The following is a 25,088-nucleotide window of genomic DNA, read 5'->3' on the forward strand; positions in this document are numbered from 1 at the left end:
TGGCCAAGATTCTTGCAAAGAATTCATTGAGAGAAAAAAAAAATAGAAAAATTGACAGACACACTCTACCACCTGCATATCCAAAAATATCTATGGATTTCAGCAGAAGTATAAAACTCCAAGCATAACAGTCTCCTTGACAGTAAGACAAGAAGCCACTTTCCACAAGTGCCCTCTCTCCCCTCATCTGCATTTCAGATTATGCCATATGTTAATTTACAACCTGGAGTCATAAGAAATTGAAGATAGTCCATAGGAAAATGTTTTTAAGTGGAACAGGAGGAAGTTAAATGATAAGAAATCACAGTTTGCCCTCTTATGCAACAGGGTCTGCTTCACCCTTAGCTGCTCACTCTGCTAAAAGATTTCCTTTGGTTCTTTCACGGGAGGTTTGTGGCTGCCAAAGATCAGGTGCAGAACCAAACCACAGAACTCTCTTCTTGGAGCTGCTGACAACAGAAAAATACTGTTCAGTATTTCAGGATACCTTTCAGGCTAAAAAGGTAAAGTTTGTGCAGAGATTTAGCCCAGCTTCACCCTCTGTCCTGCAAGCTGAAATGGTAAAGGCCTCTGAGAGCCAATATTTCTGTAAAAGGTTCTCTTACAAGAACAAACAATAAATGACGTACTTACTTCAGTCATTTTCTTACATAGGAACAAGATGAATTTAAGCCAAACAATTTGGCCTTTTTCCCCTCCCCAGGAATATTGAAGAGCATTAAGTAAATTATACTGCTGGACAAAATGTAGTAAACATATGAGCTACAATACATCTTGCTTTAAAAACCATGTTTGCTATTCACTGACACTACCAATAACTTTGAGTCTGCCTCCTTGCTAAGTAGTCATATGACCTCCAGAGACATGGATTTTAATTCCTGTTTTGAAAACATTACCATAAATGTGTCCAGCAGCTTAATTTATTTAATCATTTGTGGGAATTTACTGTGCATTTCTGTAACAGCATTTTTTGATATGCAACCATAACTCCCCTCTTGCAGCACATTATTCCCGTCACCTGAGGAGGATCTAAGGTAAATCTCTATCAGTTTGAGCCATTTATTTGTTTGCAGATCCCTGGTGCAAACACAAGTAAACAAGCCTTTCCCATGCCTGATAAATAACCTAAGAACTGTATTTTCTTTTCTATCTGAAATGGTCACTCCCTCTATTTATCTGAATAGAAGGGTTGCCCAGAGGGTTCTGTTTCTTTATTCCATCAAGTCATTCTATTTATGACAAGTTCTTCCTTTGCCTTCTTATTCTACAGATCATCATCATCAAGTCTTAAAATGCCAAAGTTTCTGGTTTATAAATATCACACCTGTATGGTTAAGAGGATAAGTTGCCACACTTCTGAAATATTTTTTGAGATACACTTCCTTAAACTGAATACTAAGATTCTCAGGAGTAAAAAAGATAGTGGAGAAAAACTAGATAAATTCTGTTCCATTATGTTTTTGCAAGCTGTAGACATAATGAGAAAAGAGAGAGATCAACAAAAAATTCATTCTCAAACAATACTTCAGAGGAATTTTGTTGACAAGGACTGTTGTGCTCATGTAGTGATGGCCACAAAAAACACCACACAGCAAACCCCATGTGAGATAGATACACTGGGATCAAGGTGTAATATTGTTATGCTGTCAAAAAAATGAAGCAAGAAGATGAATTTAAGAGAGTGAAATTAAGATGGAGGAGTCTGTCATGCAATAACAGCTTATAAGAGTTACAAACCCGACATATAAACATAAAAAAGCAAAGCTGACATATTTGATAACCACAAAGGCAGCTTATCCCAAATATACTCTCAATTACAGTCATTCTGCATTACACAAAACGCAAAAACAAGTTGAGGGAAGTGCAGTATCACAACACCATCTCAGTTTTTGTGTTTTTTACGTTGTCAGCCTCCTGCCTGGGCAAACTGGAAGGTTTTTCCCTTCTTTTCTCCCACTGTGAGAAGGCAGTTTGCCCTCTTCCAGCACACACACCTCCCAGCCTGCCCCATACAGGAAGGTGGAACATGGCACAGCAGCTCCTCGTGCCCTGGGCATCACCTGGGAAGCTCAAGGATTTTTTTGAGGGTGAATTCCACAAATCCAGCTGAGCCCCAGCTGTGTGGCAGCAGCTCCGGGCAGTGGGATTTTTCAAACACACCTTGTTATGTCAAACCAGCCCCTCTCATTTGCCTGCTCCATGGCACCTGCCCCAAACTGCCCCAGCACAGGAACGAGAGCTTCATTAGGCTTTGGTAATAGAAAAAAACAAGCACAAAGGTTCATTTTACTGCAGAAATGGTAAAGAAACGGGCACACACGGATGAGAGATTGTTGCACTGAGTCAACAAGAGAGACTCACATAACTGAAGTACTGAAGACATCTAAACCCACAATCTGTTGTGTACACAGTGATTTCAGAGAGCAAATAACATTTCAGTTTTCTGTGCTGTGTTCTGGTAGAATTGTCCACATTTGAGCAATCCTAAATACAAGTGCAGGATTTTAGTCCATATATAACTCTAGGTAATATATATTTCCAAGTACCTCAAATTTAATGTTCTTTCTTCTAATTAGACTTCTGCTGGATCTGTAGGCAGTCTTATAAACCACTTTAACCTTAATTTTTCATTATGAAAATTGTAAGTATTCATTAACTTTGGAAGACATGGCATTACAGCTGTGATATATCATTCCTCATATTATTAACAATCTACTTTATAAATTCAGTGCTTGAAGCACATAGTGGTAATAATGCCTTACGAGTTTTATTCTTGTAAGAATTTAGAAGCAAACTTAACAGGAGCTCACACACTGAGTTGCCCAGTCATACACAAAATTTTATTTGCTGTAATTACTTTAATGTTCGTGTCAAAAAAAGTCCAGATTATCACTTTTTGTGTAGTAAACTTTTAGCATATTGTAAATTATTTTAGTCAAAGGTAATACTTACCCCACAGAGACTAAGTACCATTTTAGCTTTTCTTCAATATCATCCAAATGCCTATCTCAGGAATAGAAAAACTTCAAAGGAAAATCGGATATTGCTATGAAATCAAATTGACTGCCATCTACAAAAAGTTTTTTTGTACTCTAACTACATAATATGAAAAATTATTATTATATTTATAATATTTAATACATCATCATAAACTGCCAACCTTAAAACACAGTACTCTACTGGAAGTAATTTTTAAAAGTGAATATACAATTCTAGACCAGCTACCACATAGTAGCCATTTGCTTGAAGGGATAACATTTATGCAATTTGTTCTACATGATGGGTTTTTTTTAAAAATTATCTAACATTGCTTCTGGTCTTAGTAGCAAAACCTAAAATACTGATAATTTTTACTTCAGTATTGAAACAAATGGAGTTGATTAATGTATTTGAGAAGACCAAGTTGTACTGAACTGAGTCATCTGCAACTGAGCCTTTACCATTTCATATAATCAAATATGATTATGAATATCAATTTCGTATTCAAAATTTCTACTTGTTTCCACAGACAGCTTGCTCTCTTCTAGGTAAAACTGACCACAGGCTATTCTGTGGTTTTCACATGGAATAGTAGAAAAATACAGCTGATGTTAGCCAGCTGCTCAAATTTCCTTAGCATTAGACAATTTTTAATATTCTACAAGTGCTGGTGGAACTGCAAAACAAAACCCCTCAGCTGCAGTGCTTGGTGCCATCCCCTTGTAAAAGAAAATTTCTGTGAGGTTTAGGTGACACATGACTTTGGAAAAACATGCCAAGAGAAGAAACACAGCAAACAGCAAGCACCAAGAGTCCAAAGTTGGGAGTGGATAAATGATGCAATAAGGAAAGAAGGAATATGAGAGTGAGGATAGGTTGCTAAAAGATGTCTAAAATTACCATGATTGCAAAGTCATACCTGGGCTCCGAACATGGATTGAGGAGCAATGCTGGGAATAAGACAGATAGATACTGGCAAGTTCTTCCAAACAAATTGTTTTTTTAAGCTGAGGAAGAATCTTGCAAGGCAATCAACAGAAGACCAAGACTCAACATTCAAAATTGCACTGGACAAACTACACTGGTGAGGTATTTCAGCACTGATGATCAAATTGTTCCTCTCTTGCAATCCTCTTCAAACAACTATGTTATTTTATGAAAGCAGGGATTGTCATAAGGAACACACTTGACTGCTTAAGGAAAACAGAGTCCAGCAGCATCATCAAAAGCAATTCCAGCTACACATAAGCAAGAAAACAGAACTGCCTTCACTGCCCTGTCAAGAACAGTTTCAAGTATTAAATTCAGTTGGTAACATCCAGGTCTTGACCAAAGTTTAGGAAAAAAAATATAGGTCTTAACTACTGTATTTTCCACAGCATTTCTTTAGGTAAGTGATTTATTTCTCTATTTTCTGGATTTGCCCAAATTCAGCTAAAATAAGATCTCTTTACTTCTCACGGCATTATGAAGAAACAGCCGACTGTTTTTTCGAGCTATCTGCATCCATTTTAACAAGGTTCTGCCACACACAAAAACATCTGAGCCTCACTCCACCTCCCATATTAGCAGCAGCATTCCTCAGAGAGGCTTTTTCCAAGCAGTTTTAAAAATATATATTTTCGATCTGAAGTAAACAGGATGTAGAGATGGCCACCAGTGGAGAAGCAGGAATCACAAACCTATAACCCAACTATTCTAAGGAAATGTGAGCAAGTAATTACAAATAAAACTGCTTACATTCATGCAACTTGTTTGGCAACAGCAGCATAGCATAAGGAAAGCTGCTACAATTCATAACAGCATCTTGTAATAAAACAGCTTTATGCATCCCTCTCAAACTGTTTAGTGCTCAAATCTCATCAGATGGCTGAGTAAGCATTACACTTTGGGACAGTAAATCTCTGTTTCCAATATGGTCTGCATTCACAGACACGTACTTTTGCACTCACTGTAGTCACTTCCAGCTAAGCACTCACATGGAAAAAAGAAAGAAAGGCAAAAAGGCAATACATAAAGACATCTGCATGCTACTTTGTCTAATCAGCTATCCAGACTCTGAAACCATTTTGGAACCTTAAAGGATGAGCATCTCAAAAGGAACTGACTGCTACCAGCAAAAGCTAATTTGAAGTTGGATTTACAAACATGAAATAGTGTCAAAGAACCACCTTTATACAAGTCACTAACTCTTCAACCTGTCTTTATCCACATCACTGGGGCATATAGGGCATTGCCATGGCATATTTCAGTTCCATTGGAGACAAACTAAAAGGTAGGAAAGGGTTTAGAAACCACCACCAAGTTGAAATTCATGACAGAAAATGACATTACACAGGCAGATGCTTGAAGAGCTCTGCTTAGATTGACAGACAGCTCACAGAACACACAACTGACTGAAGTGCAGAATCTAATTAAATCTGTACAGGAAAACACTGGGTACTGTGGGTTTTCCAATAACACAGAAAAGAGCATCACGAGACCTCATGGCTAAAACTGAAGCCACTTTCCAAAACCCAGAGAGAAGCTGGCATCTGCTTTACCATGGAGGCTGAGCTCCCACAGTCACTGCCCATCAGTGCAAATCATGGATTTTCATGATCTACTTCTACTTCAAGGTCTACTGAAATTTCCAGAACTTCAGAATGTGCTTAATTCAAGGAAAGATTACTGGGATCAATGTAGAAATAATCTGATGAAAGTTAATGAGCTACCCAAAAGCAGGTCAAGGAAGGAAACTGCACATCCTCTGACTTGGAACTCTGAATCCAGAGACAAATAATACAAAACAAAACAAATGCTGGGCCTTGCTTACCCAATTATACTTCCTTATCATTTTGTTTTTCGACTGATTTATAGGCATTAAATAATTTGGTCATCAGCACTTGGACTCAAATCCAAAACCTCCATGGAAGACAATGAGCTCTGGGTGGTATTTTATTTGTTTGAAGCTTTCCTTATGTTTTTCTTACTGAGTGAAGTGTGTGCATTTGGGTCCAGCCACAATATTTTAAAAGCTTCTAGAAATCACATAATGCACTGGAGGTTTTAGGAGAACAAACAGGGAGGGCAGAGGAAATATAAACAGAGCAATCATCACCACGGATGAACCAGCTGTCCACTGAGTCTAGAATTTTGCCCCCAGTAGTAAGACATTTCAAAACAACATGGGGGAAAAAAAATAAAGCAGAAAAGACAATTAGAGAGAAAACAAAAATACACCTAAAACCTGGTCCCAATGCATTTGAGCTGAAAACTGACTCATGCATTGGAGCAGTGAATACCCTCTGGTGCTTAACCCATCTTCCACACACGCCACTAAAATACAGATATCTAATCCTTATTTTTTTTCTGAAGATGCAGACCTTAAAAACATGTGGCATTGGAGAGTTCATCAATGTAAAATCCAAAATAAATGCTGATGTATGCTAAATATTTGCTGCACTCCATTATATTTAAATAGTTCTTTTTTCCTGTATTATAAGAAAAGAGGAGGAGAAGGAAAATGGCCTAATTGCTCTTTATCAGAAAACAACCTTTAGAGGGGTTCTCAAGTTCACAGAAACAAAATTATATTCACTAAAGCAAATTCAGGGCTACATGTAAAAACTCATTTTCTGGAACCCACCTAGGATGCAGGGACAAAGATGCCCAATTCAAATCCAGATCAAATGTAAAAGCTTTCTAAATCTGACATTTCAATGTTAATAAGTGTATTAGAAAAAAATCTGAGTCTCTCCATCAGTTTGAGAACACTTACAAGTAATCAGCCTTCCTTCCAAACACATCTTGCTGAAAACCAGATGCTAAAAAATATCAATTGAACTTTGGAAGACAAGACACAGAAGGTGGAACAAATTTGCAAGATTTGCTAAATGTGAGCCTTTTTCATTATTAGAACGAATCAAAAATCATTTTCAGTTAAAGGATCATTTTTAAAAACTAAAACTATTATTTCATCTCCATGGAGTACCTTATCTCCCTTTACAGTGGATTTAAGTATGAGACAAAGCATCCACAGACGTGTGTAAACAAAGTTCTTAGAAGAGTGTGTGCGCACGTGTGTCTGAGAAAATGGAGAAGGGTTTATAGGATCAAAAATTATTCTTTTCAGTATCCAAAGTCTTAGAATTCTATTACATAGCAGAGTAAAGGGATGAGGGGGGAAAAAAATTCACCAAGGAAAGGTTTTGTTCAACACCCAGTCAGGCACCAGAACTACAAGATGAACAAATATGGCTTTCATTGAAGCACAAGATCTTTTATTTGGTAGAAATTTGAAACTATGAAGCATAGAAATCATATTTCCTATTAATTTTGATTTTTTTCTGAAAAGGTATTTGCATTAAAATGGTTACTAAACCTATTTTAGAGTAGACCTGAGGTTTTAATTTTTTTCTTTTATTCAGTGTGTGCTTACTACACATTGATAACATCTACTTTTTAGAAGTTTTCCTTTTATATGTGGTTTATACAATGTGCATGTAACTTTGTAAATGGTTTTAAAAAAGTAGAACCTCATTTAACTTAATCATCAACTAATGAGGAGTCCAGTAGAGAAACAGCAAAAATAGTAGTTCTTTTTTGATAGCTAAATAAAGGAGTAAAGAAGAGGAAAAAAGGAGCATAAGTCTACATAAACTTATATACTTGCATCAGAAATCCCTGCATTCTGAGTCTCTAATTTAAACTGTAAACAAATGCTGATTTTTAATAATGATCAGCTGTGGGAAACTGCTGAGAATAAAAAGTTATTCCCTGAGAGAAACTTTGTGTACAGAGAATTCTCATACTATGTCTAGCTGTTGTTTATTCTACAAATACATATTAATATTAGAATAGTGCTGGGTTTTCCAGCACTGGTGTTATTAATTATTACTGGAGCTCCCATCAGAGCTGCTCAAGTGGTCCAGCAGGTGAGGAGAGATGAAGATGAGCCTTTGTTAGCCCAGGTCAGACTCTGACTCCCAGGGGCCAGCCCAGCAGGTCTGAGCACCCCAGCACACCCAGCAAAGGGAGAATGGATGAAAATATAAAATGGTGAAATGCCAAAAAATAGGATAGAAGGGGAACGTAAGGGAAGTGAAAAGGAGGAGATTATCAGAATTAATTTCAACTACCACTTGTGCACCACAGAGCTTGATGCTCAGAAGGAAAGAAAGAAATCAAAAGAAAACAAAGACACAAACAAAACTAAACCCTCAAACACTACAAAGCAAAGCAACAACAAAAGCAACCAAAATACACAAAATACCAAGAGAAAACAATGTGTGCATATTTAAAAGAAAGCACCCCAAAGACTGAAGGTCAATCCCATGATGTCTCCCTGAAAATCCACTTCTAAAAACATTTTCTTCTGTTTTTTATTGTGACTCAGCTCTAATACGCACAAAGTTTTGGTTTAATTCCTGTCTATTGCTATTACATCTCAAATGGACACTTGACTGATATTAGAATATAAATCAGAGAAGGAAGGTTTGGGTTTGACTTTCTTACCTTTTCCTTTCTTAAAAGCATATTGACAGAAGGCTGCTCTGAAGGTTTCTACTTTCATTTATTTGCTAGTTTAGTAATACTGCTACACTGCTCCATTATTAACAACTTCAATACAGATGAAAGCACAGATGAAAAGTGCTTTCAGGTTTTTTAAATCACTTAATAAAACCTTATCATGGTTTGGGGAGGGAGAACGTAAGGGAGGGAGGTGTTATGCAGCATCTTTCCTTTATTAAATAAGGTACACAAATTATAATTTTTTTATTTCTCAGTAAGTCCATTCGTTCTAGAGGAGAAATGGAAGAGAGTTGTCTGACCTTAATATATATTTTACACTGGGATGTTGTTTCTCTCAGGTCACCATTAAAACCAAAGTAAGCCCTGATTTTAGGAGAAGTGGAGGTTCCACATGCACTGGCAAGAAGAGGAGAGCTGCCTTGAGGCCTTTTCCCACACAAGCCACCCTAAACCTGATTCCATGTCAGAGAATCTGCCACCTTGCCTCTACCCCAAATTTCCTTTGATTATGCAACTGCACAGATATAATGAAAATCAACAGATTGCAGAATGCCACCCAAAAACCTTGCATGACAAAGGAAAGCTATGAATGTGCTCTCACTCTAGGCAGAAATTTTATTTAATGTATTTAATCCAAATCTATCAAAACATTTCATTTTCAAAAGGTCACAGGTCCTGGAGAAGAAGTATTAAAACTGTAATTGCCAAAGCTCAGTTGGATTTTGAAGGGATACATTAATTTTAACACCAGAGTTGAGGATGACTCAGGTTTGATGACAAGATGATCAAGGATCTCATGGTGTTATTGGGAGTATGAGCAGCGAGACAAAGCCTGATCAGCCCAAGCACCTGTAATAGCAGCTGTTGCCTCTAAGTAGCAGCCATCAGTCACTGTGAACAGGTAAAACCTTCTTTTAAGGCTGAACAACCTTCATATCTCTCAAAAACACTAAAACAAGCCAGCAAGAACTGTTTCAGACTTCTGAGCTCTGAATGTAGTTTTTGTTATTAGCATTTTGCTAGCAAACCATGATAAACAAAACCAGAATGAATGCAACTTTATCTTAACAGATTTTCCAAACCAGTAATGTATAAGAAGCAGATCAAAACAGCTGTGAATAGTTCCAGTGCCATGGTCAAACCAAATATTTTGCAGTAAGTCAAAACTACTTAGCTTTTCTATTAGAAAATATCTGCAATTGCTTAAAAATATTCAAGCTTTTTTCTAATCAAAGAACAAAAAAATCTCTAAAGACTGTTTTAATCATGTTTATTTCCCATAGAATTTAATCCCATCATAACACCCACTCAAAGTTAGAATAAATTTAAATGTATAAATTCTTAGATGTCTGCAGCTGGAAACTGGATGCACAAGATGTAATGAACAGAACTTCCACATATGAACCACATTTTTATCCATCTAATGTTAATATAGAAAGTGAGAACAGCTACCAAATCTTAATCTAGATCTGTCATATTTTCTCGAATTTCATGCCAGTAAAAGTGTTCAATCAGAAAGATATCCAGCTTTCAAATACAAAGAATCATCACACAGACTTATTTTCTAAAAAAATTGCTTTCTAAACTTAACAAAAGCAGGAAAATAAGGAGTTGCTGCTCATTATCTAACAAAAATATTACTTTGGCTCTCTAAAATAAACACTATTTATTTAGACACAACAACATAAACCAGTAGGGGAAAAAAATAACAATAATAAAAAATAAAAATCTGAGGTTTCAATTCACTTGCCAACAATTTGCATTCCCCTTTGTAAAGAGGGCAGAGAAGAACACATTAAGAGCAGGGGGAGGATGAACAGTTGTCAAATCAGTAATCAAGAGAAAAAGACCATTATGAAATGCTGAATAATGACCTGCAAACTAAAATGAGGCACTTGAGCTGAAGCATCAATCATCCTGATAAGGAAAAGTAATATTTAGATGACTCCTGTACAGTAAAGTAGAACAAATTGCAGTGAAAATGGCTCCAGCAGCTCAGAGGTTCGAGGTGCACTTTGATGCTTCATCTTAGATAAACACCTCTAAGCAAAGAAAGAACCTCCAAGAACAGAGATTACCCCAGAAAACAGAGCTGGGTGTTCGACAGACCAAGCACAATGCAAACACTCCCACGTGTCTGCAGACAAATGTGAGAGAAACAAGGGATGAGACAAGGCCTTAATTATCAACACTAACTATTAGATAGTTTGATTGAAAGGGGAAGACAGACACTGACTGCTGCCAGAATGTTTGAAACAAGATGAGTGACGTGATACCAGGTATTAGAAATGACCTTCCACTGAAGAATTTCCACAGCAAGTGTGGTACCTTCCTATTCCTTGAGCCACAACATCAAAAATGTGCAGCAGAGAACTATCCCATGCTGTTAACAAGAAGAGTTAAACCAGAAGAGTTTCTGCATTTAAATTATGGTACTCTTAAATGATGTACCTGATGATTTACCTTCCATTTTAGGGCACAAAACCTACGCATTTATCCATCAAGCCTTCCTTTATCTTAGCTGGTATGAACCACATCTGATTCTTCAACTGACACTAAACCAAGGCTTTTAATTCAAATGCCATATCTAATCACTGACTGAATGTCAATTTAGCCTGGCTATATGGGCAAGTAAACCACATGACTAAACACAGTTCCTATGAAGCAATGTTCACTAATGGTTTCAGCACAGAAACTTAGAAGTTCTTGAGCCAAGAAAATACCCAAATGAGAATAAAATTCTGTGTGTACAGTGCACATTTACAGGCTGTCAAGTAAAAACATTTACATTGTTAATTCATTAATCCATTGGACTTAACAAGGACCATTTTATAAAATAAGAGATTAATTCCCCTAGCTTACAAGTTCATATGGGCAGGTTATTTCAAATATTAGTTGTAGGCTGCAATATTCAAATAAAGCCAATTAAAAAAGGAATTAGATGGGTTTCCTCCTTTTAGTTTTTAGGAGGTCAAGGGTGGGTAATATTGGTGAGCAGTGACAACATGAAATCAGAGGAACCACCACTCCCATTCCCACAGTTCAGTTACCCAGCATTCAGGAACAGGAAAGGAATTCCAAGGCACCTGATGAATAATGAATGTATGTTGGCCATATGGGTTTTTACCGTAACAGTGTTTTAGTTGTCTTTTCAATAAAATCTGTGTTAAAGAGAGACACATTTAGGTGAAAATGCCATTATCATTTGCAAAATTAACCTAGGAAGCAGGATCCCAAGCTAGCACATTGGCTAACCCCAATATGCGTGCAGAAGACATCCTCTGGTTAAGGGCCATGGCATTTGCGTCTATCAGATGTTTTGATCAGTGAATCCCAGTTTGCTCTCTTACAAATTGTGGATTTCAAAAGTACCAGAACTCAGAGAAGAAAGAACTCTCTAATTTAAGATAATATCCATTCTCCTAGGGCTCTTTCATTGAAACTCCTGGTAGCAATGAGATGCTTTAACAAGGAACAGATTGTCCTCTGAGGAGCACCGTAACAGGAACCAGTCCTGACTGCAAACGTACCTTGTCTTGGGAACTCATCCGACTCCCTGTGCACCAGGTCAGACACTCGGTTGCCATAGTGCATCCTGCTGTCGTGGTCATAGGCCTTGAGGGTCTCACTGGAGCTGTAGGACTTCTGTGTGGGCACCCTGCAGTCCTCGCTGTCCAGCGAGGAGCTGGTGTAGCGGCACTGCTTCCCGCAGCGGCCCCGCGTCAGCGAGCGGTGCCTCCTGTCCTTGATGTCCATCCTCCTGAGCCAGGCAGTGCTGCCAGGAGAGCCACTCTTCTGCTTGGGGTCACTCACTGCCACCTAGCAACGTGAAAGGATGAGAAAGGAGTAAGTAACGCTGCCATGATGTTTTGTTTTATTCTACTTTTCCTGACTTGTCCTTGAAGAACAATGTGGCACAGATTGAGAACAAAGGGAAGATCCACATCATGCATCCTCTAAAATATTGAAATAATTGACCAGAATGGGTAGGGAGCAAAAAATTAAATGCTATAAGATAATTGCATTCTATCCAAATTATTGTATCATCAAAGAGTTTAAAAAACAATGATAAAACAATAACACTGTCATCTTTTGATTGAACTCCGGTAACAACACAAAACTGACAGAGCAATATTTATTTCTGTTGTGCAACAGAACAAAAGTAGACTCAAACCAGTTTTAATTATTTCCATTCTTCCTGCAGGAAGGCATGCAACTAAGACTGAAGCATGCAGGAGAGCTCCAAAGAGGAGACTATTCCTATTCAGTGTTAATGCATTACAGAGCTGGACATTATTCTTTAACAACGTGTTCACAAGCAGCAGCAACTGATTTTATGGCCCCTGGTTAATATTAATCCAAGGCCCTGTTCTGAAGGTGGACAAAGTTTCTCCAAAGGTCCGTCCCAGCCCTGACATTCCTGTGTGTGAGTGTCTGAGCACACTTTGGGGCTTGGCTGCTCTTGTGCACCCCAGAACGTGACTGGATGAGCTTCTTCACCACCCCATAAGTCAACCAGTTTATCCAACTCAGCACTTGGAGCTCTTGAAAACTGTCTAAATCTCCTCTTGTTCAATGGACCATAGAGTTTTTTTACAGTGTGCTTAATTAGGACACCCTTACTGTGGCATATAGACTTTAATATGTGCATTGTTAGCATACAAAAAGTGCAAAATGAAAGCTACTGTAGAAAAGAAATACAGTAAAAGCACAAACACCCTACCCACTGGGGTACTAGTTATTTTCAGCTGGCATTGGTATGTATGTCTTTTTCTCATGGCATTCTATGCCCAGGTCTGTGCCAGTCCTGAGAAATCCTCATGACAAATTTTTTTGCTGGAAATAAAATATTCCCACATAAAAAAAATACTCAGATTTGCTAATCAGCAAAAATTGGAACAAAACATCTTGCTTTTCTCTACATGGCTCGGGAGTTGAAGGATGGTTTGGGTGAGTTAGCTGGGACAGCTGAAGAGCTTTTCCTTGCCCCTGTCCCCTCTCAGTCCAGGTTCCCCCAGCCAAACCCACCCAGCAGAACGTGCCCAGGGCCAGGAGCTTTGCTTAAACCACCAAAGCATTTCAGCAGTGACTCCTCCTGCCACCTCTGCCACCAAGGGAGCAAACTGCAGCAGAGGATGATAAAACATGCAGAAGGCAGCCAAGCCTTTCCTTGTGGTAGCTGTTTGCACCTGCAGGAGAAGAGGTCACAGCACTGGCACAAGTATTGGCTAAATCATTGCTTTTTGAAACAGATTATGGGCCTAAGAGGGAATAAATGTACTTGGCCAGAGGAGCTGGTGACCTAGAGAAAAGGTTTCTTGCCTTCATTTAGATTTGACATTTAGCCTTGTTGTGGTTTTTTGGTTTTTAGGTTTTTTTTTCCTTTCTGTATTTTAAAGAAGTTAGGTAACCACAAGAAACAGCTGCTTTAAACCACCCACAGGTATTCTGCAATCTGTGAGGAATAAGAACTGTAAACATGCTTACTTTTTTATTTATTTTTCATTTCTTTTTAACACTTCAGAGAGGAAAAAAAGTCCCAAAACAACACCTAACAGAAAAGCCAAAACAAAAGCAGAGACATTTGGCACTTGAAACCATTAAGGTTCATTTTATAACTTCAGATTAAAGAGAAATTTTACACTCCTGTTTCTCAGCTCTCTGAACATGGAGTGGCTAAGCTGACTCCCCCATATCTGAATTTTTTAGTTCAACTCTTTGGTGCTGCAATACTGATTGAACTGGAAAGCATGTTAACTGTAAAGCATTTTAACGCTGGTGGCATAAAGAGTTTCTTGAAGTTTCAGGAGATATATGATCATTTAGATTAACAATGCCTGGCTCTTTGATCTCATTTTAATACTCTCTCATCAAATCCAGATATGAATATATCACAATTATAAACACAGAAACAGACACAGACACTACAGCATGGAGCAAAACCTGCCAATTACTCTCTGGGAGCCCTCATGATGCTATTCAGCACAAAAGCCTGTCATTCCATATGAATTCTATATTGTCTGTCAGCTCAGATAAACAAACAGCTTTTTGTTTTTATGACTGCTAAACTTAAAGCTGTCTGGCCTGATTTCTATTGTTTCTGAAAGAACAATTAATTCCTTGTTACTGTAGTTAAAAGAAGGATTTACTCTGACTGAGATAAAATATCTGAGCACTTCCAGGACATTAGCTTATGAAAGCATCTTCTCAGGAAGACAAGAGTTTTTGAAATTGTTCCCTCAATAACAATTATTTTTTAGAGTTTTGTGCAATTCCCCTGCAAATACAAATGGAAATGGTAAGACACTGTTCCACTTCTGAGCATGCCTAGAAATATTCCTCAGTCATCTGTATGTGCAGAATGTGAGGCACAATGTCTGTGCTACAGTAACTCCAACTGGCTAAAACAAAAAAATAAATGTAGAAATGTCTCAAGATCTTTACTTTGATCTTTCATAAGGAAAAACCTTGTTTCAAGAATCAGACATCAGAATAACTTGGTGAATAATTTGATTTTATGACAGCAGACTATTAAAAATTTCTTGAACTTCACTAATTTTAGAAGGTCCTTCAAATGCTGTAGATAAAATGATAACATTTTTATTGGAAGTTTAGTTCAATGTCATTTTCATATTTTTAGAATAGTTTTGTTTTCCTTATTTTTCCATTACTTGAGGACAAATCCCAAGCATCTAAGACAAAATACCTCTACCTGAACACAACAAAATATTCTCAGGGATAAATCTCTCCTCCTCTCCTGTGCTTTGGGGGATTTATTTGAACTTAAGGCAGCCAGGCAGAAACCAGTTCCAGAGCATCATGCTCAAACCATTCTCAAAATTTAGACAATGGTATCACTATACATGCCTTAAAACACAGTCAATTAAGTTGTGAAACACTCCTAGAAAAGCTATTTCACTTTTTTTTCATTCTTATGTTAAATAGATTAAATACTGATTCAATTCAGTGCTAAACACCTTTCCTGTTAGACAGTGAAATATTTATGTACTGTATTCCTGGAAAGGTAAGGTGTGATAGCTTTGCTTAGAGAATAATGGTGAGATGCAATTTGAGTTCAGAACTCCTGATACTCTTTGACTTGTCTGTCTCAAGGCACTCTGTGAATGGTTTATTTTGAGTCATTGACCTAAATCATAACTGATTTAATAATTTCTTTTGTTTCAAAGGATTTAACTAATACAGCTCATCCTGACCCACTTACACTACAGAGCAGTACAACCACTAACAAGTGGCTTCAAAAGTTCTCATTTAGTTCTGGTTTAATTATTTCAGAAACACAGAAGGTCTGACTAATTTTCTGAGAAAGGTGTTTATTCAGAAAATATTTATTATTTATAATGTCCTGCTAAAGGGCTGGCCAAGTTTCATAGGAATACAGTCTCAGCTGATCTGGACCACCCATAGCAGTCAACCTAAAGCAATAAATAGCACAGCTGTACTTGCTGCTGATGTACACAGACCCCATGTGCCCCCACTTACACATGTGTAATACACTTCTGACTCACAATTCATCCAATATAAGATTTATTGTGGTTCTATAAAGCAACTGCGTACCTGCCCATGACTTTGGCAATTCTAATGAGAGCATAATTTTAACTGTGGGCAGTGCAAGGGCATTAAAACCCTGCACGTCCTGAAGGGACAACAGACACAAGGGGGAACAAAGAGGGAGGGCAAGAGAAGAAAAAGCTAAGGAGAAGAGAAATGAAAAATAGGTTTTTGTTTAGGGGGTTTAAAAAAACTGACCACTCCTCTTTGTGTTAGCACAGGCAAATCAATAGAAGGCATGGAGGGAGGGCTCAAGATGAATTTTAATGGCTTAGAGAAGCCTATGCTAAAACTGTCTGTAAATTTAAATTTGATTCATACATTTATCTAACTCAAGTAAGGGCTTGTTTGCTGCATTTTGTAATGATCCTGACATGATTACAATGTACAGGGCCATTAGAACTGCCACTCACACCACACAGAGCCCAGGAATCACTTGGAAGTTCAGGGAAAACAAAGAACCTCACATTTACATTGTGCCCCCAAATCACCTGGCACACTAAATCAAAACATTACAGTAGTGCAGACAGTGTTGGAAACAGCCTTTTTTCTTTTTTCCCCATTTTTTTTTTTATTTAAAAGAAGTAGCACACCATGTACCAATATGAAAAAAAGGTTCCATAAAAGGCTGGACTCCTTTTCAGGAGCAGCAATTGGAAATAGGCTTGTGATTCAGATGTTCAAATGCTGTTCATTATTTTATGCAAAGACTATTTTTCAAAATGAGAAAATGCAACAATTCAGCTGTGGTGCCATACAAATCTTCAGGCAAAAAATTAAAATGGTTACTCAACTGTTGTATTTATTCCTGATTTTAATATTAGTGAAAAAGAACATCTCTACTTCTGGATCCTGTCTATAAAAAAAAAAAAAAGAGGCAATAAACAAAATGAAATTTTGAACTAAATACTACAGTTAAGTGCACCACAATATGTGCACTTGGTTAGACGAAGTAATGTTGATGACAAGTATGCTGGTTTTGCAGCAAAAACCAAAATATATTTGGACAGTCTGTTTGGTGTAGCCTCATTTTTTGTTGATAAATTGTTCGTCTGAACTTTTTAATTCTTATTTTTTTTCTGTCCAAATACTCAATTTTTGTTTTAGTGAGCCACTCTATACTAAGCTGAAAATTAGATATATTTAGTATGACATGGTAAACAGCTGTGTCAGAACAGTTGTGATGAACGATTCAAGTTAAGTAACATAAGACACACAATGCTTACAGGCATTCTGTCTTCTGCTTTACTGTAGAAAAAAAACATTTTATTTTTTTCCTTTTAATAAATAAAAGCTCTAGGAAGTATGTTCAGGTTAATGGCAGTAAAAATGGTACACATAAAATCAAGCACTGAGCCAAATATTTATCCCATATATGTATTTTTATGTTTAAATATACATGTTTTTATTTCTAGACTATCTTCAGAGATTTCTGTACTCCAGGAACATCTTATAAATCCCAGAAATGTTTAAATCCATTATGAAAATAGTATTCCATTAAGAAAACAACATGGCATTGAGAAAGGATGAAAAGCCCAGGAGCTAGAGACAGTTTTCAAACAGTGCCCATCATTCACTGACTGCTGAGGATTAACCCTTTTTCTCCCCTGAATGGATTCCCCTTTCCATGGGGCAGGGGAGGAGAGGGGATGTGAGCCCAGCTCTCCCCTGTCCCCAGGGGCCTCTGAACCACAGCTCACACCAAGGACAAATGGAGAGTTTCTTTCTCAGAGCACAGCTGGAGAACTTGTTAGAGATGGATAATGAGATGATTGGCTCTTGCAATTAAGGGATAACTATTGTGTGAATATTAAGGAAAGCTTTAGTGATGTATAGTTATGTTATTGTAGTTTAGATATCCTCTGTTCTCCCCACAGCTCCCTTTCCCCCTGTATCGTTGCCATCACACAGCCTGGGCTGTCTGGGACAGGTACAAAGAAGCTGCACAGGTGTCCCTTGCATGGGGCAGTGGGGGATGGAAAAGCTTGGGGGTGCTTAGGGGGTGGGCATGGCAACACCTGAGTTCACAAGAAAGCAGTTTCCACTGATAAATGGCAAAGGAGAGCTGCCTGACAGACTTTGGGAGGGGCCAGGGCTGGCTGATGCAACCCCAGGGGTACAAAAGACTGAGCATCCATCCTGAAGATGAACCGGCCACGTGGCATCCAAGAGGGGCAGTTCCCAGCACTGTGAATTTTTCCTTATGTAGTCTTTTGTTGTGTTTTTCTTAAGGTTTAAAACACCTTTTTACATTTTCAAAGTGAGCAGTTGTTTCTCACAAAATTCAGGTACAAAGTCATCAGTGTTCTTAAATGTGGCTCCTGGTTTATGCACAAGCTGGGGAGCACCATGGATTTGGAAACCACACCAGTAAAATTTAATTATCAGCAAAGCATCTGCAGTGTTCCAGGTCTGAGGCAGAGCATGGAACACATGAACCAACCAAGTCTTTGTGTTCAGCTGCTACAAATCAAGTCCTTGTCCCTCTCTGAGAGCATGACAAATAGAAAACTCCACAAACAATATTCACTTAGTGCCTCAATAGCCACAGAGCATATTTAGTTGATTTTTCTTTAAAATTGTGTGAAATTCACTAAAATATTATTGGGATGGTATACAATTCAGTAGCTGATCATCAACTCTCCTGTTGATTCCCTTCCTAGAAGCTACAGCAGCCATCAGGAGATTGTGTCACAGTCACTCAGAGGTGAGAAAAGCTCATTTTTCAGGGAAGGGCTTATAAATCTCTCAAAGTGGTACAAAGCAGAACATTGCTAGTTATACAAAAGGGACTGAAATCTTTTCTTTCCAGATACATAGAAGCAAAACCATGCAAAGTTTTCAAGTTTTTTCCTATTTGAGAATGTTCTTCCTTCTTTTCTGGGTGAGGCCTTAACTATCCCCCATTCCAGAAAAAGAAAAAAATATTTTACCCAGGCATAACATGTTTCCACTACCAACTCATAGCTGTTCACAGATACTTATCAGACTTTGAACAGCCAGGAGAGCTAAATGTGTATCATTCTTATTCTACAGCAAAGGTTGAACACCATGAAGATAAAAGTCCCACCCGCGGTCACAAAGTGGGTTTGGTGCACATTTGAAACCCCAAGTTCCAGGGCTTGGTTTCCTGCTCTCAGTACAATTGTTATCTAAATACTTACATCACTCCATGCAGCCAGGTTTAAATAAACAAATAAATAAATAAATAAAATCAAGCCACTATAAAAAAACACAAAAAGCCAAGGTCTCAATTAATATAATTACTTAAAATTGGTATAGCTGAACAAGTTCAAAAAACAATTTAAAGATCAAATACAAACTGGTCACTTCAAACGACTAAATTTGCTAGAACTAATTTCCTACAGAACACTGTTACTCTTCCACTGCCTAGAAACAATAAACAATAATATTATCTACTGCTAAACTGCTATTAATGAAGAAAGGTAGAATAATTTATCATTGTATAATTAAGACAATGCTGTTAAGCATGCTTTAACGATTCTGTATAATAGTTTCCTATCACCAGAGAATACTTTTGAAACAGGGAGTAATTGTCTAAATAATTTTTGATTAAGTCCTTGATCAAACTGATCCACATTTATAGAAGTGAGACAGATCTAAATGCCCATACAAGGGAAGACAACATGCTTTATTTAATTGTCCACAGGTGATGCACTTATTTCATTCTAATCCTAGGTAAAATGCTGTCTTTAATTAACCGAAGGGGATTTTCAACCTTACCAGCAATGGAGCCAAGACATCAAGCAGGTTGGAGCATAAGTTTTGCTCCAACCATTCCCCTCTCTGCTTTTTTTTTCACCAGCACCTGGTTATTAGTTCATTTAATTACTAACCAGCATTTTCCAGCGTGCTGTCCCCTTGTCAGGCTCCTTTATCTTTTTATTTTCTCAGGAACCTTATTTATGGCCAGAGTTTCCATGATGGATTTGAATAGTGTCCATATCCACAAGCCTTTTCCTTCCCACCCACGCTAATCCATCAGCTGTCTCTGGGAGCTCCTGGGCACTGTGCTTCCATATTGCACTCAAGGATTTGGATTTTAAATAAATCACTGTGCTATCAATTTGGAGAAATGAAATATCAAAGGATTTATACTTCTCTTGCACCCAAGAAGGTCCAATGCCAGGAATTTTAAGACCGTTCCTTCCTAATCATTTTCCACTTCCTTATGTTAAAACACTCTGTTAATTCTACACCCATTGGGCAGCTCCACTCCTGCTGGCAGCAGCAAAACCTGTACCACTGGGTACAAAATCAGCCAAGAGAGAAACACCAGGAATGTGCCTTCCACTCCTTGTTTACAGATGAATACACTGTGCAGGGAACTCTGCCAGAACCTGAGATCAGCAAAGCTCCTGTGCACATCTCATCCTACTGCGAGATGATCGTGCTGCTCAAGAAGTTTCTTAGCTATTTTCAGACCTCTACAGGACTATTCTTAAAACTCATCAAATGCAGAAATCATGCAAGCAGTTATGGGTTTAGGTACTTATTTCAGTCAAGAACACCACCTGTTTTTCAGTCTGCACTTAAATAAATTTCTCTAATTCTGTCTAAGAAACAGTCCCTTTCTTTCTTTAAAGCTTCCACAGAACCTCTCTTGCCTCAATTTGATGCTAACAATTTTCATTTGCTTATTAACAGGAGCCTTTAATACATTTTGCCCCCACTAGCAGTGTCAATCTAAAAATATTTTTTACAGAAGGCTTTACTAGAGATCATTGTTAAGGTTGTATAAACTTATATTGTAAGGAAAATCAACAATATTTTAAAATGGCTAATAGTATTTAGTAGAATTTCAATAAAACTATTCCAAATTACACATGTGAATAGTCCACTCAGCTAAGCTCTGATATCTATTAGAGAAAAGCAAAGGGGGGAAAAAAGGAGGAAAAAAGTGAGAGCGTTTCTATTTGTGTGAACTGGTACTTATTTCTTGTGAGTTCTCCACCTTTGTAAACACATAGATTTTATCAGAAATAACAGCTTCCTGAAGTGATTCTTTGTTTTAAAGGTTCAAGGTAAGGGAAGAAAAAGTTAAAAGAAAAAAGAAATAGGAATGGAAAACAACAGAACATCGTGATAAGGCACACAGAATGGATGACATCATTTCTCAACAGCCTCCATACAAGTATTTGCTGAAACATTTTAAATTCTAGATCGCCTCAGCCAGCAATGAAACTTTGCATAATGAAGAAAGTAAGTTACTCTGGAACATTCTCAGCTAACAAATGTTGTTCCATCTTTTAATAAAGGAAAATTAATTGCTTTATAGAAATTAATTAAACCTTGCAGTGATGGATACAATGAACACAACCATTATATAAAATGACCAGCTGTAATTGAAATGTCTGAAGTGAATTTCCAGAGTCCACACATCAAGGGGTCATCAGGGATGGAACTGAGAGTTTGCCACCCTGAAAGCTGGTCCCTCCAAATCTGCAGTGCAGGGTTTACTCACATAACATCATGGCAGAAGAGAACAATGAGGGTTATCTTGATTAATGGAATTTTTTAAATAACCTCAGTCAAGAAAAACACACTTCTGGAAAATCAACTAATCCAAGACCACAAAAAACAGCAAATATCTCATAATGTTGTACAGTCACTGTGCAGACATCACATCACTACATCCTCTGCTCCATCTCAAATCATGAAGACAAAGGCCCCGGTCCCTCCGGAGGAAAATCTCTCTGGAGAAAAGGCCACATGCTTCAGCAGACATTATCTCCTGTTATCTACCTAATCATTCAGGACAGAACATGTACTCTAATAGTCACTCTCACACTGCAGATTTCCTGCACAGGACCATCATCCTGCTTACTCCCTCCTAGCTGTGGGTGCCTCCAAGGAAAGCCTGGCATTGCTGGTGGGTGAGGGGTTTCCTCGGTGTCACCCTGCCACCAGTCACTGCTCACGGGGCTGGGCTGGCACAGAGAAGCCCATCCTGGCTCCTCAGCCCTGTGTGACACCCTCATCCCACACCCCACAGGCAGCTGGGGACAGCAAGGGCTGGGGCTGCACCAGCCCAGAACAGGGGAGCTCACGTGGGGAGAGCTCAGAGAAGCTGCCGCATGAGAAATGCCAACAGCCCTCTCCAAACCACCATCTGTGCCAGAGTTTCACCAAGCAGGATCAGTCAGAAAGGAGAAGCAAGTTTAAAAATGCTCTTAAAAGTGCATGGAATCTTTGCAAAACCCATTTGGTCCTTTCTTACGTTGCCCTTTCACAGATTGAACAATAACCAAGCTGCAATGTCTAATTTTTTCACAGCTCTAAGCTCCCTGCATTAAAGCCAGCCCCCACAATTTTGCCATCTGCTGCCTGGATTGCTGCGCATCCAGCACAGAGATCCCAACGTTCCTCAACTGCCATGGTCGAACTTCCAGGCAAAAGCATCAGCTCTCTGTGACAAGGACAGAGATCAAACCCAAGGGAACTTGGCAAGAAGCATTTAAAGCAAATTCAAAGCAAATTCTGCTTCACCTACCACATTCAGTTTTATCACTGGCTCTTGCAAAATAAAATTTATCCCCTCAATGAAGACACTTGATTTAAACTAAGTATTTATTGTATCTGTACAGCCATAGAGACATCCTGATCTCCATCCACAGTATATGAAACTCACAGTGGTTTAAAATTCCCTATACTCCAAAGATGTTGGGCAAGTTTGAACAAGTTCATAGCTTTGTTTCTCAAAACAGAAAATTAACTGTAGGTCCAAAGCTTAGTCAGTTCTTTTTCTGAGGATTAGATGTTAAGTACAAAGAACAAAATTAATAAGGCAGTTTAATAAAATTTACTTTGTGAAACCAGAATTCTCTGTGGTTGTAACCAATTTATTTTAAATTAAACACAAGCCTTAAAATGCTCTCTTTGTTCCAATTCTGTATTACCTACCAAGGTAAATGGTTTCTTTGTACTATTATTTTTAGCAGTACTTTACAGAAGGCATAACACACAAAGTTCTCCCACTAAACAAGAAAGATGTTCCCAAATTTAGGCAAGTCCAGGGAAGGAAGCCAGTGTGTCAAGGGACTGGAACATGGGATCTACATGGAGAGATGAAGGAACTGGACTTGTTTAGTTGCAGGAATGGCCAGCAGTGGCCTTGCTGTTCCTGTGAGGCCACAGAGAAAAGGGAGATGGGGTTTTACTGGGGGCAACCAAAGGGGAGTGAGAAACCACCAGTGCAAACTGGCACAGGAAGTTCAGAACAGAAATGAAGTGAGTAAAAATCCCTCTGGGGACAAATAAGCACTGGAGTGGTTGCTGCAGGGGCTGGGGAATTCTGCTCTTTTGCACAACTCAACTTCACAAAGCCCTTAGGAGCCCAGCCTCAGTTCAACACTGACACTTGGATTAGGTGAGCTCCAGAGGTCCTTTCCAGCCTCAGTGTGCCTATGGTGGTCTTAATCTAGGAAAAATTCCATAACCATCAAAAAATAGGAAGAACCAAAAGAACTATTTATTTTAGAAACCAGCCTGTAAAGCAAACACACAAGGCAAGCTTTGTAAGCTAAGCATGTAGGCTTACAAAGCCAGGGTTTTTTCAAGTAAAAAAATCATCTAAGTTTGAAGGTTTATAGCTGAATTCCAAGCTTGAGGAGCACAGTAAGGCAGAGGCTGCATTCTGACACTGCAGTAGGGTCCTGCCACAGCCACACTGTGTGTTGTACCAGGATAAAATCAATGGGTTTTGCTCCTTCTTCAGTTCCCCAGCACAGACCTTTGTGGGAATACAGTTCTAGAGTGAAGAAAATGTCCAGGAACTAAAAGCACAATTTAACAAAAGTAAGAATCACAATTTCCAAGACACTACTGCAAGCTCATTCATTTCCAAATGTCATTTGACAGTGTTGACTTTGAAACAGTCCCTTAAAAATGTGAAAACAAACCTAAAAGAAAACAACTCTCCCATATGTTGAGATGACACTGCCATAAATTTAAAGAAAACAAAACATGAGAAGGAATCATAACCTCTAACACTCACCCCTCCACCAGGCAGAGCCACATTCCTGTGTCATGTAAATCAGTACAAGGCCTATTCTCTTTTCACTGAAGATTTTGTCTTTTGTTTGGAGGCCCAGGAAGCACGGCATTCATCTGGGCCTGTCCTATAGATATATGGCCAATGACCAACTTGAGATCTGTGTGTGATACACAGGCATATGGTACATTATTCTGTCTGTAAATCTAAGGATTGTTTTAAAAGAGTTTTTGAAATGGAAATCAAAACTTAAGTTGTTATAGCAATTTACCAACAAATTTCTATTTCCATCTCTGAGTAGGACACGGATTGTAGGTGTGAACCCACAACCCACAGAAGTCAGTGGTGTTTTCTCTTCCTGTACAATTTAGTCTGCCAAACTACAAACGGCTCACTGATTTTAGCCAATAGGAGCTAAAATCAACTGGCATTTTGTCTCAGCTGGGTTGGTGGGTGCCTTTGTGCTGTATTTAAATCTCAGCAGGAACGTGGAGAACATGACCTGCTAGGCCTGGGACTAGAGAGAGAGCAGGTGGCCAGCAGAAACTGTGAAGGAAGGAATCCTTTACTGATAGCCATTATGTGAATTAGTGCTGGTAGTTGTTGGGATGTGCAGAGTCAATAAAGTGTCCTAATTAACCACCTCCTTTGCAACTCCCCCATTTGTGGCCCAGGTGAGTTCCCATCCATGCTGGGCTATCCAGAATTTCAGAGTCTATTTCCAAGCTCATGAACTCATCCCCACACACATCTGGCTCTGGTAGCAGTCACAGCTGCACCTCAGTCCCCTGGACAAAGTGTGCTCTAAGGAACATCCTACTGCACCTTCCACCAGTGATTTTAATAATGCTCCACCCTTTAAAGAGCTGCTTTTCTTCACCAAGACAAGCACTGCAATCCCTTATTTTAATACAGAAGTCACTGAGGCAGAGGAGAGCAAAGTGCAGCAGCCCTGCTATTCAAAGCCTCCCCTGAGCAATAGGTCATCCTCCCATACAGGCAGTGGGGAAAA

At 38.5% G+C, this 25,088-nt stretch overlaps 1 protein-coding gene across 1 annotated transcript in view; it reads right to left on the reverse strand.

Moving 5' to 3' along the window:
* Positions 1–25,088, reverse strand: part of TENM2 (teneurin transmembrane protein 2) — a 505,046-nt gene that overhangs the window by 469,750 nt on the left and 10,208 nt on the right. Inside the window, exon 2 of the mRNA XM_059483440.1 lies at positions 12,024–12,312. Within this exon, the coding sequence (XP_059339423.1) occupies positions 12,024–12,312 (289 nt within the window). The remainder of the gene's footprint in view (positions 1–12,023; positions 12,313–25,088) is intronic.

Source organism: Ammospiza nelsoni, chromosome 16 (assembly GCF_027579445.1).
Source record: "Ammospiza nelsoni isolate bAmmNel1 chromosome 16, bAmmNel1.pri, whole genome shotgun sequence".
Classification (NCBI taxonomy): Eukaryota; Metazoa; Chordata; class Aves; order Passeriformes; family Passerellidae; genus Ammospiza; species Ammospiza nelsoni.